This window comes from Solanum stenotomum, chromosome 6 (genome assembly GCF_019186545.1).
Source record: "Solanum stenotomum isolate F172 chromosome 6, ASM1918654v1, whole genome shotgun sequence".
Classification (NCBI taxonomy): domain Eukaryota; kingdom Viridiplantae; phylum Streptophyta; class Magnoliopsida; order Solanales; family Solanaceae; genus Solanum; species Solanum stenotomum.
Window position 1 is genome coordinate 47,921,575 of NC_064287.1, and position 15,224 is coordinate 47,936,798.

A 15,224-nucleotide genomic window follows, 5' to 3' on the forward strand; every position below is an offset into this window, starting at 1 on the left:
AAATGGTATGTGTATGCCATCCGTTATACTTTGCGTCCACATAAGCCCCTGCCGTCCAATTATAGGTACACATATACCCCTTTCACTAACGGACTCCTAGTTTCTTACACGTGTCTTAATATTATTGAACTACCCGTTTGACCCTTTTTTTAACCCATAACCCAACTATCCGCCTCATAATCCAATACCCACCCAATTTCCTCTAAAAGGATCCTAATTAAAACACCCAAATTAAAACACCAAAATCTGCTCTCAATGTGGTTTTCTCACCCACGGACTTGAACTTAGAGGGTTCAACAATGATAAAGGCCTCCTCCCCATTGCCACCACCATTCCCCTTTAACTTCTTTTTCTGAAGTTATTTCAAATGTGCTACTGCATCATGCAATTNTTAATTATATATCAACGTTGCAACAAAAATACTTGTATGCATGGTTCCTCTGGAAAAAGGCAAAATTAGCCCTCAAGTACATATATTATATCCCAAAACAGATAAAAGAATATCAAATTCAACTATGAATCTTTAAGAGGTACCTACATTTCCTGAACTTCTTGTTCAATGACAAAAATGGAATATCTAGGCTCCTCTTGACTTCTAAACAAGATGATTACATTCATTAAAAAACAAAGATTGGCCTAAAGCCTGGAACATATTGGTTGGTCATTCACTTGGAGACTTGGGATCTCTTCACGAAAAGGGAAGGTTGATTAAAGAGTTCTGATCTGAGTAGGCTCATAATACGGACTATCCTAACCCTGAGAACTGACCTGGCCATCCTCGTTTGCAGTCGGTATCCCATAGTGAGGAAAAAGCAGCTCTCCTGGAAGTACATGATCAATTTCAGATCATCGGATTCCACTTGGCGGTTGTAGGCTTCTATGGTAAGATAATTCCCAAATAGGAGTACCATAGGCTTGAAAGTGAAGTTCTTATGTTGGAATCCTAGCAACAATACTGTTAATCCTTAGGTATTATATACAATAAGCTGAAGAAGATTGCACCGCATAGCAGGCCGTGTGAATCTCTAAAAAGACTAGCAATCAACACAGCTCTGTCAATAGAAGTACATCTTGCCCATGAGTTCCATTAGCTGTACAATCCACCTAACCTTACATTCTTTCTTTTTCCTTTTTTTGATGACCATGTTGTCTATGTCAGTTATGCATACCTCAACTATTCCACAGAATACCAGCTACCTCCCACTAGCACTGATATCAGCAGCCCAAATAAGGCAGTTTTACCCACTTCAAATCAGCTGATTGGTGATCTACATTTTCTACCATATAAAGCTTCATAAGGTGCCATTTTAATCCTTGAATACTCAAACAGATGGAAATAAATCATCTAGTTTACTCTAGCAAAATTTATAGAGCAACTACTCCATTATCCTCTCAGTCTTAGCACAACAAGGTCAAATAACATCAACATGTATTGTCATCTCATATTCTCATATGTCGTATGTCTTACAGGTTAAGTATGATTTGATATTAGCTCAAAAATAATTTCTTTACCTTGAAGCCCTTTGATACTAGCTCAAAAATAACTTCTTTACCTTGAAGCCCTTCTTACCCCTGATTCTCTAGTTCATTCCCAGAGAAAGCCTTATGATGATCATACCTGTTGAGCAAAGGGTGAACAGTGGTACCTTCTAATTGATGTTAATGCAAATCATTCTATATAAAATTCTGCAAAAGATAAATAGCAAATCTGTAGCAGAATAGAGACAGTAAGTTAAGATATTCCTCTTGTCAAGTTATCTTGCAATGAACCTTCCCAGCTAAATTGGTACTGTTACGGCAGGATTCTAGGGAAGAAAACGTTGAAAGAATATAAATCATTTATGCTTGAAACAAAATGACATTTCTTCCTATGGGGAAGAGAGAGATTACCAAATCAGCGACGAAGCAAGAAGCTGGGTGGGGGAGGCCCATACCAAACTACAAGAAACATGTAATCAAGCATCATCTTCATTTACATCATATGATACATTGATACTGTTCAGAAAATGAGTGTAAGAAAATTTGAGATAGCTCCCGTCACTAGGATTCAAGATGGACATCTTATCATTCCTTAGATGCACAATTTCAAGAACAAAATACAATGCTCCAACTCTTGTAACCACTCAATATCAATGTAGTGCAATATTACTAGTAAAAACTGTTCAACATCGAGACAATAACATCATCCACAAACATCTGATCAACATTTGCAGACATCATGCACAACTCTCATAACCCATATAACAACTTTTGTGTCATAGTTACATGTCTCCAAAATAGTCAACAAGAAGGTTTCAAATGTGCCATCAGTACTTACCAGAAAAGATAATTAACACAGGGTGAATCAGCTCTACAAGATTATGTGGCATGGGGCTGCCTTCTATATATTACACAAGCTAAAAGCCATGACAGAAAAAGCAGATTCTTCTACATCCCCTTTACGTAGGAGAATCCTAAAAATGTAATGTGAAAACTCATCAACGCTGCAAACTTCTTCCAAGCGGTATGCTGCAAGTACAAGTATTGAGGAACCCAAGTGTAGTAACATCTATCTTTTCGACAAAATCCAAATCAAGGACCAGCATCTTATTTTCTAAGACAGAAGCCTACGTGAATTACATACTCAAATGGAAAAAAAAATCTTACGTACATGATCATTTTTTAGTGCTAGTATTACACACAGAAGAAAAACAAACAAGATAGGAACCTTATTTGAAAGAACAGATAGAACTGAAAATCACCCAACTAATCTGCAATAAAAACTCAACATTTACCTAAAGCCATATAGCAAATGTTACAAGTGAGGCAATCCCTCAAACAACGACCTTAAGTTACAAAATATCATCATAGGCAACAATTTCCCTACCCTTGTAAGGCTCAACCAGCCTTGTACTAACATGTTCACGAACATTACCGCCAGCATTATCATTATCCTCATCTCGGGGGTTCACAATTGCTGATCCCAGTCGATTACTTCTTCCGTGCCTACTTAGTGGCACTTCTGCTTTAACTAGCTTCGATGCAACCGTTGATGTGGATAGTTCATCCTTTCGCATCACACCTTCTTTCCACTGCAATGCATGGTCAGTTGCCCATATTACCTGAACCTGTCATCCCCAACAAAAGTAATGCCGCAATACATCAGCTCTCAATTTTACCTTAAAAAACCATACACAAATTATACATCTTGGATGGTAATTAACATGCTACAACGTGTTACTCTACCTTGATTGTGCAAAAATTATGTACATTGTCTGTGTATACATGCTACAACCTGTTATACTACACTGATTGTACAAAAACTATTTACATTGTCCATATATGTAATTTAAATCAATTGTACCAGCTAAAGTAACACCCACATACCAAAATTCTTGGCCGAGCTAAGACCAAGAATATAGCTAGCGTTTGGCCATAGATTTTGGGACTATCTGTTTGATCATGAAATTTGAATCTGACCTTCAACTATTTTCAGGTTCCCAAATTTTTGAGACTTCCACTCACAGAACTTCAATTTTTTTCCAAGAAAAATCATGTCCAAACACAACTTCAAATTCCAAAAATCACAACTTTTTTTGTGACCGTGATGTCCGGGCCAGCTGCTCGACATTTCATACGAGAGATGTCTGCCAACTCCCACTAGCAACTTTCACACGGGATACCTGCCACCTCCCACTAGCAACTTTCACACAGGTTACCTGCCACCTCCCGCTAGCAACTTTCCCACAGGAGACCTGCCACCTCCTACTACCAGGTAACTCTGTCCACCAAAGCTACGACAGATGGAAACAATCCCCTAGTGTTTTTTTGTCTCAACTGAGATCTCACGGCTCTCAACTACTTTAGTGACCACTAGGAACACCCTTGGGTGCCAAAAATCACAAGTTCAAAAACTCAATTTTGCAAACATCTAACAGACCCACAAATTCAAAAGGTGAAATTAACACAAAAAGTAGCAATCTTGACACAAATTTCTACAATTAGAAGATATTAGAAAAAAAGAGAAGAAGGGACATACAGGCTTGGAGTGGAGAGTAATGGGGAAAGATGAATCTTCGGCAGCTTCAACAGCAGATTGAGCAGAATCATTGGAACGGAAAGTGATATGAGCGAGACCATTAGGGTCCATACGAGTTCGAGAGATGGATCCATAAATCTCAAAACGAGATTTAATGTCGAGCACAGAGCATTCAGAAGGAACCCCAATAACCACCACAGTAGCTGGCTGTTGTTTGGTGGACGATGAGTTGTCTTCCGGCACCGGTAATGGATCGTCGGTGACTGGTGTTGGACGGCGGCGCTTGGGGAAGGAGTACGGGACGTGGCGATTGAAGTGGGGTCTGTCTCTCTTGCGGCCCATGATTTTGGGTTTCTTTGAAAAAGTTGGACAAGAGATTTTGGACTATTTATTCTTTTCATAAATCATATCGAAAATGTAAATCGTATTAAGCCAGACTTATACAAATTCATGACTAAGAAGTAAATGAAGGTTGAATTCGATCCCAAATCTTCGACATGTGAGACTTATCTCTCAACATAATTTTTAATTATAAAAAAATAACATTTCTTTTTTTGAGATAAATTAAAAAGGGAATTATGTTAGAGACATAAAAGAATAATTAAATACTAATTAATTATTTACATTTGTGGAATGATGGATTATTCGTAACAAAACTTGTGTATAACTTTTTTGCCAAATAAATAAATAAAATTTGTGTATAACTAGAAAGATTGTTTTTTGAATAAATATATATTATCAGTAGTAAACATTCGATCTTGTTTGTTTTTATTGAGATTAATATGTCTGAATTTTAAATATACATTTGTATATTAAAAAGATTTAAATATTTGTATCTAAATACATGTTTGAATATTAAAATAATGTGTTAAGATTTGAATTTGACTAATTAAGACGATTTGGTTTTTTTCAACATTTAAAATGTTCCTGAGTTTTGGTTGGTGATTTTTTTTTAAATCAACAAGAATTGTGGTGGAGTGATAAATATTTTATTCATTTTTAATTAGAGGTTTTAGATTCAAATTCTAGATATAAAATTGCCTTTTTTTTTTTATAGGAGACTTTACCTCAATGTGAATTTTTTTTATGCAAATTCCAATTTGATCAGATCACAATACAAATATATGTAAGCTAGATGATACTTGTTTTTTTTATAATTGCCTCATTCAAGTATTGATAATCAATATACATCCTCGTGAAATCATTCTTCTTCTTCACAAATAAAATAGGAGTATCTCAAAGGGGAGACACTCGTCTAATATAGCACTTTACTTTAAAGATTTTGTAATTGTTTCTTCAATACTTGTTTATGTTAGCCGATAGGCGGAATAAAAATAAGTTGATTGTTCAACTCTGAATCAATGTCAAAATTAATATCTATATTAGGCGAATTATCAAAAAGATTCATGTAAACTCTTTTCACCCGTCCTAACGAACATTAGTCGAGAAACCAAAAAAAATAATCTTGAAATAATTAACTTAATTGAGCGGTTTTTTTTAAGATATTAACTCTATAAAAAAAAATTGACCAGGACAAATATTAAACACCTAGTTTACTCCTCCCTAATGGTATTTCCTATGCTTTGAAAGCCATATTAAAATGTACTTAAATCTTCAAAACCCTATCAAAATACCAAATTCAAAATCCTAAATTCTCCTCCTCGTGTTCATTATTCACCATGAAAATGCACCTCCATAGTTTGCTGAGTTCAAACAAATGAGCTAAAATCTCTGTATTTTACACTTTACAGTACATTTTCCATCCCCAATATGGCCATTTCTTTATCCCACTCTCCACAGCTATCGACTTTCTCTTATAGAAAGTCTAACCCATCTTTCTCATTCCCCAAGATTCACTCTTTCTTGCATCAAAATCGACAAATTCACTTAAAGACTCAATCTTTTCCAATATTACAAACTTTTAGCCATCTGGGTCGTGTTCAAAGGGTAATTAGAGCTTCTTCTTCTGATAGTTTTCTTGAAGTAATTGAAGAGGAAGAGGGTTTATTGCCTACTGAGGAGAAACCATTGAAATTCTTGTTTTGGGTGTTGTTATGGGCGTCTGTATCTGTTGGTTTGTTTGTAGTTTCTGGGGATGCAAAAGCTGCTGCTGACTCTATTCGGGCTTCGGGTTTTGGTGTAAAAGTTGCTAATGCTTTGAGGAGTTCAGGATGGCCTGATGAGGCTGCTGTGTTTGCTTTGGCTACACTTCCTGTAATTGAGCTTCGTGGGGCAATTCCTGTTGGTTATTGGTTGCAACTTAAGCCTACTGTGTTGACCGTTTTATCTGTTCTTGGGTAAGTTTCAGTTTCTCTTTAAATTCAGTAATTTGGATGAAAGATTGCACATTTGCTATACTGTCCTGATTTGAAGTCCTTGAATTGAATGTCTGTTTCGAGCCGAGGGTCTATTATAAACCGTCTCTCTACCTTTAAGGTAGAGGTAAGGTCTGTGACACTTTACCCTCCACAAACTTCACTTTGTAGGAGTACACTGGGTATGTTGTAGTTGAATTGAATGTCTGTTTCGAGCTGAGGGTCTATCGGAAACTACTTTTCTATCTATGAGGTAGAGGTAGGCGGGAAGGTCTGCGTATACTCTACGTTTACCAGGCCTCACTTTATAGGAGCTCACTGGGTTTGTTGTTGCTGTTGAATTGAATGTCTGTTATCCTTAGAAGTATTTTTTTCGTACTGTTCTTGAGTTTGTATTATGTTGCTTGCAGTTAAAAGGAATGTTGTGGTGCTGTAACTTGAATGTTAGTTACTGGTATTTCAGATGTTTTATTGAAAATGTGTATACAAACAAGCATCCAGTTGTTAGTTACTGCTAGCTGGAGTATCAATTACTGTGAAACTGATGTCTATTGATGTCTTTTTTCCCGATGGTTTAGATTTCAGAAGCTATAGGGTCTGTGTAATCTTATATGAGAGTGAAAGGTAGTGTTTTGATGAGTAGCTAATTCTTGAAAAGAGATGTAACTTTAGTTCCTTGAGACTTGTTAGTCAATCCTGTTCTCTATAAGGACAGTTGACAATTGAATTCGATTTGACCATTGTCAGCTGATAATCAAGTTGGTGTTGCATTGGCGAGAACATAATTTTTTGGAAGTCTGATGTCTGTGAAAAACATGAAGGTGAAGAACATGTACCAATGACTGAGGGGTTGTTTGGTAGGATGTATTCGAGAAAACAATACATGTATTAGTTCTGGTATTATTTAATCCTTTGTTTGATAGGATTTCCAACCTATATAAAACTAATAGTACATGTATTAGTTATACACCCTATCCACCTATCCAGTATTATAGGGTGTATAACTAATACATAGTAAATCATGATATTAGCAATACAAGAGTTACTAATTCATGGTTAAGTATGGTTAAAGACAAAACCACCTTTTGATACACCAAACCAAACAATCAATAAGAAATAATCTCAACATTACCAATATACTCTTATCAATATTCTTCTTATACACTCTACCAAACTACCCCTAAGTAACTATCAAACAATCTCTATAGCCATTGTTTTACATTTGTTAGACTTGGGAAGCTATAGTGACCATGTTAACCTTACATGAGTGGAAATGGTAGCACTTGGAGTGTGTCTTATTTTCTGTTTGCTAATGATCAAGAACTGGTGCTCCATATGTAGGAACATGGTTCCTGTCCCCTTCATTGTGCTCTACTTAAAGAAGTTAGCAATTTTCCTTGCTGGAACGAACAAGTCAGCATCGAAGCTTTTGGATTTGTTGTTTGAGAGGGCCAAAGACAAGGCAGGCCCTGTGAAAGAATTTCAATGGCTTGGTTTAATGCTCTTTGTGGCAGTTCCGTTTCCTGGAACCGGAGCTTGGACCGGAGCCATCATAGCTTCTGTGCTCAACATGCCTTTCTGGTCTGCTGTTTCAGCAAACTTTGTTGGTGTTGTCTTGGCTGGCCTTCTAGTGAACTTGTTGGTGAATCTTGGACTCAAGTATGCCATTATAACTGGCATAATACTATTCATTATTTCGACGTTCATGTGGAGTATCCTTCGAAGTCTTAAAAGCTCTATGAGCTCATCAAGCTGATATCAAATACTGTTGAAGTTTTGAGGTTATTGGTATAACCCGTTATGTATAAAACAGAAATGGAGAAGAGAAAGATAAGTCCTTTTTCTTTCTTTAATCGATCAGTAATTTTTTTTTTTGTTTGCATGACCATGGTGTCCGGCCAGCTTTCGCGTATCTCGACTAATTCCACGGGGTACCTTCCACCTCCCACCTCCCACCAGCAATATGTACCAGGTAACTCTGTCCACCAAGGCTTAGGACAGATCAGTACTCTTAACTTTTTCTTCACATATTGTTATTATTTGTACTGGGATCCATCGTGTCATCTCTTCAATCAAGAATGGCTCAACAAGACAAATTCAGTTGTCTCACACAATTCTTTTCGGTTTTCGATGAAGTGGGTTCACTTGAACCACTGTGGGTCCGCCCCTGCTCACTACACAAAAAATAATCTTTTGACAGCCATTAATTAACGGCAATAGCTTAATTGTCACTAAATTTGATCTGTTTCATGTAAGCTTGGCAAGGCCCATAGTAACAACAACGAACGTGCTAAACTATTAGTTCGATAAAACCTGTGGATGGTATGTCACACAACCCACTGTATGTATGTTATTTATATGTATCATCAGTATAAACTAAATCAAGGACCTTATACCAGCCACCTTGTGCTTCTAGTTTTGTGTGTGTTGAGTGTTGAGACCTACATATTGCTCGGACTTTTCAAAATTGTTGTCGCAAAACTTCTTGTAGTAACATATGTGAGTCTGAATAAACACATGCGTCCAATGTCCATCCAATTTTATTAGACGAGACAAGATATCGATTAGACACCTTGCAATAGCTCATTTAGTCAAGAAAATAAAAGGGAACTTTAGAACCAAAATGATAAAAAGCAGGATAATATTGAACTCTTTTTTATTAGTCTATTTGAAAATATATATGATCTTTTATGATGGAAGTGTAGACATTGAAAATTTGTGAGACTTTACAAGACGTGTTCAATTCGAGTTGGGACTCTATAAGGTGTGTTTAATTCTAATTAGAAGTCTTGGAGGCTACTCAACCCTATACCCTAGTTCAATATCCCTATATAAAGGGTACTATATTCCTTTGAGAAGACATCTCGAAAATTCCATAAAGAGATCGAGATCTCGACTATCCCATAAACTCTTGGGTATTTTTAAAGATCAAGATCTCAAATATTCCACAAAGTCATGGAATATTCATAAATAGATTAAATTCAAATCATCTTAATTCGAGAAATACTCCACTAACAGCCCTCGAATTATGTAGATCAAGTCCAAATCATCATAGTTTGAGAAATACATCACTAACGGCCCTCAAATTATGCAGATCAAGTCCAAAGTATCCTAAGTCGAGAAATGCGCCACAAACGGCCCTTGAATCATGGATACATATCTTATGAGAAAAGAATCAAGGGATCGACATAATTGTACCCACAATATTCATCAATAAAATTTACGTTTCTTCATATTTTATTGTGATTGTAATTTATTTTCTGTCAGCTTTAAAATTTGTTGCAAACAGGAAGATAATTTGCTTTTAAAATTTTCTTTTTATTCTTATAAAGTGATTTATAATCACACAACTAACCAAGAAATACCTTAAATCACAAATTTTAAAACTCCTTGAAGGCGTTTGGTTATGAATTTGTTTTTACATTACTCCAGAAGATACATTCGATCATAATATTCCTAAAAAATCCTAATTTCAACAATCATTTTTTACATAAATTTTAAAACATCTAAAAAAATAGTATCACTTTATATAACTCACCAAAATTCGACAATCAATTTCAATTAGCATTCATGACCGAGCACAACTCTAATTTTTCACTTTATAAACAAAAGGACAGCTCATGAACACACGAAACGACAAAATACAGTTGGGTTGTTTGGTAGGACAAACTAAGGTATTCAAATACTAATTTTCGTATAACTTATACGATATTTGATAGATAGATAAAAAAAATAAGTTATTTGTGTATAAATTTATTACGATATTTGGTTGACACTTTAAAAATCAGCTACCAAACGACCCTTGTGAATAGAATGTTCTCTTTCTTTGTGACACGCGGTACACACACGGGTAGTGGTGTCCCTAGAGATGGCAATGGGGCAGTGCTGGGTGAGTTGAGCGTAATCCGCAAAAATTTTAACCCGTCCCACATAATTTTTTTAATATTTTCCTTTTCTAGTTAAGTTTAATACTAAAAATAAAATTCATTTTCTCATTAAGTTGTATTAATTTAATAGATGATGACTTAAAATTTTATTGTTTTAGAGGTCAATTGAGAAAACCATGTAAAAAGTTGTATTAATTTTGATTGAACCATCTATCACTCTTATAACATTTAAAAGGTTAAAATTAAATTTGAACTCGCATAGACCAGCAATCTGCCCCACCCTGCATTAATTTTAAAAAAATCACTTCAACTCACCCGCACAACCTTAAAACCTCCCCACCCCTCATAGCTTTAAACTCATCCCGCATCCGTCCCGCCCCATTGCCAATCCCTAGGTGTCCCATGGGACCGACCTTACACGTGTGATAAAAATAGGCCCCTTCCACTTTTGGACACTTTCACGTCTTGTCAAAACCAAAGCCCAAATTTTTAATCAATTATGGGCCCCCAACTACAGTAATATCTACATGCTTATCCTCATCGCCTTGTAAAAGAATAACTGAAAGCGACTTATTGGGCTCCATAGGCCCACTAACTCCATGTGTTGCCCGCCACGTTGCTCGGCCCATCAACATCAACTCTGGCATCTTATTGTAGGGCCCATTGGGCTTTCATTTGTTTAAGTGGCATTCGTTTGAGGACAAATTGGTACTGGACACGTGTAAGATCTTGTTACCGACCTTCGTTTCTGACTTGTCGATATTTCATTTGTTTTCCAAAGTATATGATATTTTGGTTCTGCCCAATAAGGTTCTATTGTAGTGAAAGTTAAACAATATAAAAAGAGAAAATGGTCTGATATATCCTTAACTTTGTCATTTAGGGCTAATATATCTCTCGTTCGGAAAGTGTCTTATATATACCCCTAGTGTTACACAAATAACTCACATATATCTTTTTTCTCTAACATAAGTAATTATTATCTCAAAAAATCAATTTTTTTTATTGAAAAGGGTTGAAATCATGAAGAAAGCTGACTATTGAGATCATTAATGATTGTTAGTTGAGTGACATATGAGAAATTAACTGTAGAAATAATTCATTCAGAACCTGTTAATCTGTCTTTTCTAAAATTCAGAACTCATAAACTCAAATTTGCAGAGACATGAGGCCGTTGATTATGCTATTTGGTTAATAGGTCCATTGAGATCGCATATGTGATCTATTTAGCCTTTTAAAGTTATCGTTTATGATGCAGTCCTTTTTCAGACTCTACCATCATGAAGTACACTTATGCTGCCTCACGCAACTGTATATATTCATTCAATCGAGTAAAGAGAGCAATTGAATCACTCGTCTTCGTGAGATCACACGTGTTCTGTTTAAATTTCTCAAGATATCATTTAGGGTGCGGTCCTTTTCCAAACCTTACTAATATTGGTTTCAATTTCACTCTTAATTCCACGTGGTTTAGAAGTTCTTTGAACATGAAGACAAAAGGGACATTTCATGGTTCTTTAAGTCACGCAAGCTCATTAAGGCGGCTCTTCTTAAATAAAGAAATTACTACAAAGTTGTTCCTCATCCACAAAACTTGCATCAACAAAGAAAGATAACTTGTTGATTTGAAGTAAGCAAATGCAATTAAAAGATGTCTTAATTTGCTTAATCAATTAAGTAACTTAAGAGACACATATTTGAATACCAACAATGACTTGTCATAAAAGTATAGATACGATATATGCCTAATGCAAGTGGTCATCATGAGTTGCAAGTATCATCAATTGAGGCCTTTCTCTACCTCCCATCCACTTTATTATAAGCTAATATTAGAGAGGTCACACCATTTCAAGTGAGCATAGTATCTTTAATGTTTCACTCTTTTACCTTTTGGGGGAGGCAAAATTTTGACCAAGAAAATTCATATTTTTAAAATATATACACAAAAACTTAAGGCATAATACATAAATATGTCTTTTAACTTGGCTTCAGCTAACATCTATGCCCTCCAACTTTAGGTGTGCATAAGTTGACACTTCAACTTGTATTAAATTGAACAAGTAGACACAGGTGTTCTATGTGGTATAATACACGTAGGACGTCATGTAGAACACAAAATTATCATGTACGATGAATGTATCTATTTTATTTTGATCCTCTAAAATTTAATCCAATCCATTTATTTTTAACCATTCAAATTCAATTCAGTCCGTTCATTTAAACTAAAAATTAACAAATAGGTTGATGGACTTGAGAATATAAATATTTGATTTGATTTGTTCCTTCAAAGCTACGTGCTTTCTATCCTTTTAAAAAAAAGATTAAAATAAACACCATGATTAAATTTTAGCAATTAAAATATGTTTTCAGAATTAAAAAAATATGAAAAAGTCATTGTACAAATTACACATGTTAACATGTTACAAGAAATACATCATCAAAGATATTCATGTTAAAAAAAATCGTTGATTCCTTTAATTAAAAAAATATTTAAAGTTATGGGGTGTGTCACAACGTCCATTTTATAAAGTTAATTAAAGTAAAAGAAATTGTCAACATCTTAGCTAAAAAGTCATCGCCTATATTAAAATACACTTTTGAATCCAATCATCCACAAAATTTGACTTTAAGAGGGTATTGCCTGCCTTTTACTTTTCCCAAGCTAAAAATTTTGATATAAAAATAATAATTTCGTGATAAAATTTTTTAAAAAAATTATTGAGTTTGAAAGGTTAGCTAATTTTGAAATTATTTATTTTATTATTTGTACTAAAATAATAAAATTATTTTAAAGAAAAATCATGAAGGATTAGCTTTTTCTGTTAACTTCTTTTTGGTGTTTTCCGTTTCTAGAAATTAAATAATATATACATGCTTGGAAGGTTTATGAAGAAAATGAAAAATTAATCTTTTCTGTTTCATTGTATATGTATAGAATTTTTGTTTTAGTTTATTTAAGTCTAACATCTTTTTGTAATTGAAAATTTGTGATTATGTATAGTCCAGCGTTAAAACGTTAATTTCATCTCATAATTTTAAATTGCAAAATAAAAATTACATATACAAACGCCTACTAAATATTTTCAAAACTAGAAACACACAACCATTAAGTGGTGTGGACTAATTTCAAAATAAGGTGCAACAGCACCATATGACCAATCGACTCGGACTTTAAATTGTATGTGCCTCCTAAATATCATGATATATTTAAAATCTTGAGTTATAATAGTAAGTACCTTTAGTTTATTTCAGTTTTGGTTTTTTCTCTCTTTAACTTTGCTTTGTGATAGATACTTTTACCACCACAGAAATGTCTTAGACATATTTAAAAGATATAATAAATAAAGGGGCCGATTTTTTTAGTAGACAAATTAAGAACCGTATTTACACCAAAATAGCAATACTTTTTTTTTAATTCATATAGCAATTTTTTTTTTTCAAAAGTAGAATTTAAATTAAAAAAAAGATTTCCAAATTAGCCACGCTTATCACTATTTCCATAAATTTCTCCAATTATTTTACCTTCTTTATTTATTCAAATTTGTTATATATTATCTTCCAATAGAGGTTTCCTACCAAAACAAAACTCCCCTTCTTTGATAAGAATTCCAATTCAACACAATGGACGATGGGACTCATCAGGTAATTGTATAAAATAGTTCGCATGGTGTTTTATTACGTGGTTATGTATGATTTATCACAAATATCTATTTTATACTTTTCGAGAGTTATTCGTTTGGTTTAGTCTATTTTGGTGAAATTGAATTCATCTAATTTGGTTTATGTTCTGGATCCTCAAAATTTTGATTTAATTACAATAACTACATATGATTTGGTTGTAAACTGAAGTGTCAATTTTTTTTATATTAAAGTTTAGGTTTCATAAGATTTGGTTCGAAAGTATGTTACATTATTGTCCGTATTATAGTTATTAAGTTGGTGTATATAATATAATAATTAGAAACAAAGGTTCATATATTGATTGGTGGTATCCTAATAAAATATACAATTGAAAATTTTGGATTGGTATGTGATCTGGTACATATGATGGTATATTTGTTGCTACGAACTGACACCAAACTAATAGCCTGATGTATGTATCAATTTGAAAAATTGGATTAGTATGTGATATGGTACATATGATGGTATATTTGTTGCTACGAACTGACACCAAGCTAATAGCCTGATGTATGTGTTGGTGTATTTTTTGGTCCAATTATATTGGTGTATTAGACATATGTGTTAATGAGTATTTTTGTTATCTGCCACCATTTTTTTTTGAATTTTGACTAACAAATATTTGTAATGTCGCAGGAAAGTATCTGAATTTCAAAATTGAAGGAGTGATATGATGTGGACACCAATTACCAAGACTTGATTAATACTACTGCTTCTGAATTAGGTGTGGACACGATCGTTTTGAGTTGAAACTCAAATATGTTGTCACTGATCCGTTCCCACCATTGAAGATTCATAGTTTTGAAAAATACACCAAAAAATCAACTTTAGATACACCAAAGTGTTTTATGTATATTTGAGTATATATTGGTGAATAAGACTTTGTAATGGTTAAATTGAACTTTGTATATGAATTTTTGTAGTAATTATATTAATAATATCTTCATTTATTTACAGATCGTGCTAAAACGTTTTTGACATATGTAGTTGTGAAAAATTTCAACATGATGAAATTTCTTATAGTCATGCAATTGTTGTTATCGGATACAATAACAAACATGGTGAAAACTATTGTTCAACCTATTACCGTAATAAAGATTTTCAAAATATTTATGCAATATCTATTGATATATAGTAGTATATTTAAAAGGTATAAAATAGTAATAATTATTGGTATAAAATAGTATATTTATATATAGTAGTAAAATAATTATTGGTAAAATGATGGTTATATAATTGATATATTTAAAAGGTATAAAATAGTAATAATTATTGGTAAAATGATGGTTATATAATTGGTATGTATGTATGTTTATATATTACATG

At 33.8% G+C, this 15,224-nt stretch overlaps 2 protein-coding genes across 2 annotated transcripts; one reads left to right on the forward strand and one right to left on the reverse strand.

Annotated features, from left to right (window-relative positions):
• Positions 1–2,751: 2,751 nt before the first annotated feature.
• Positions 2,752–4,415, reverse strand: LOC125866565 (uncharacterized protein At1g27050). The gene is made up of 2 exons (XM_049546833.1): positions 4,019–4,415; positions 2,752–3,107 (listed from the first exon to the last, which is right to left on the reverse strand). Exons 1-2 carry the CDS (start codon positions 4,358–4,360, stop codon positions 2,832–2,834), a joined length of 618 nt encoding a protein of 205 aa, XP_049402790.1. The 5' UTR covers positions 4,361–4,415; the 3' UTR covers positions 2,752–2,831.
• A 1,170-nt stretch (positions 4,416–5,585) lies between these two features.
• Positions 5,586–8,447, forward strand: LOC125869058 (uncharacterized). Its single transcript, XM_049549621.1, has 2 exons — positions 5,586–6,315; positions 7,675–8,447. The coding sequence occupies exons 1-2, from the start codon at positions 5,789–5,791 to the stop codon at positions 8,087–8,089; spliced, it is 942 nt and encodes a 313-aa protein (XP_049405578.1). The 5' UTR covers positions 5,586–5,788; the 3' UTR covers positions 8,090–8,447.
• Positions 8,448–15,224: the final 6,777 nt, after the last annotated feature.

Bases quoted from the DNA above. Each gene is read 5' to 3' on its own strand.
- LOC125866565 (XM_049546833.1), bottom strand. From the start codon at position 4,360: ATGGGCCGCAAGAGAGACAGACCCCACTTCAATCGCCACGTCCCGTAC. The intron at 3,108-4,018 runs GTATGTCCCTTC...TGGGGATGACAG, and splicing joins TTACTCTCCACTCCAAGCCT to GTTCAGGTAATATGGGCAAC.
- LOC125869058 (XM_049549621.1), top strand. From the start codon at position 5,789: ATGGCCATTTCTTTATCCCACTCTCCACAGCTATCGACTTTCTCTTAT. The intron at 6,316-7,674 runs GTAAGTTTCAGT...CTCCATATGTAG, and splicing joins ACCGTTTTATCTGTTCTTGG to GAACATGGTTCCTGTCCCCT.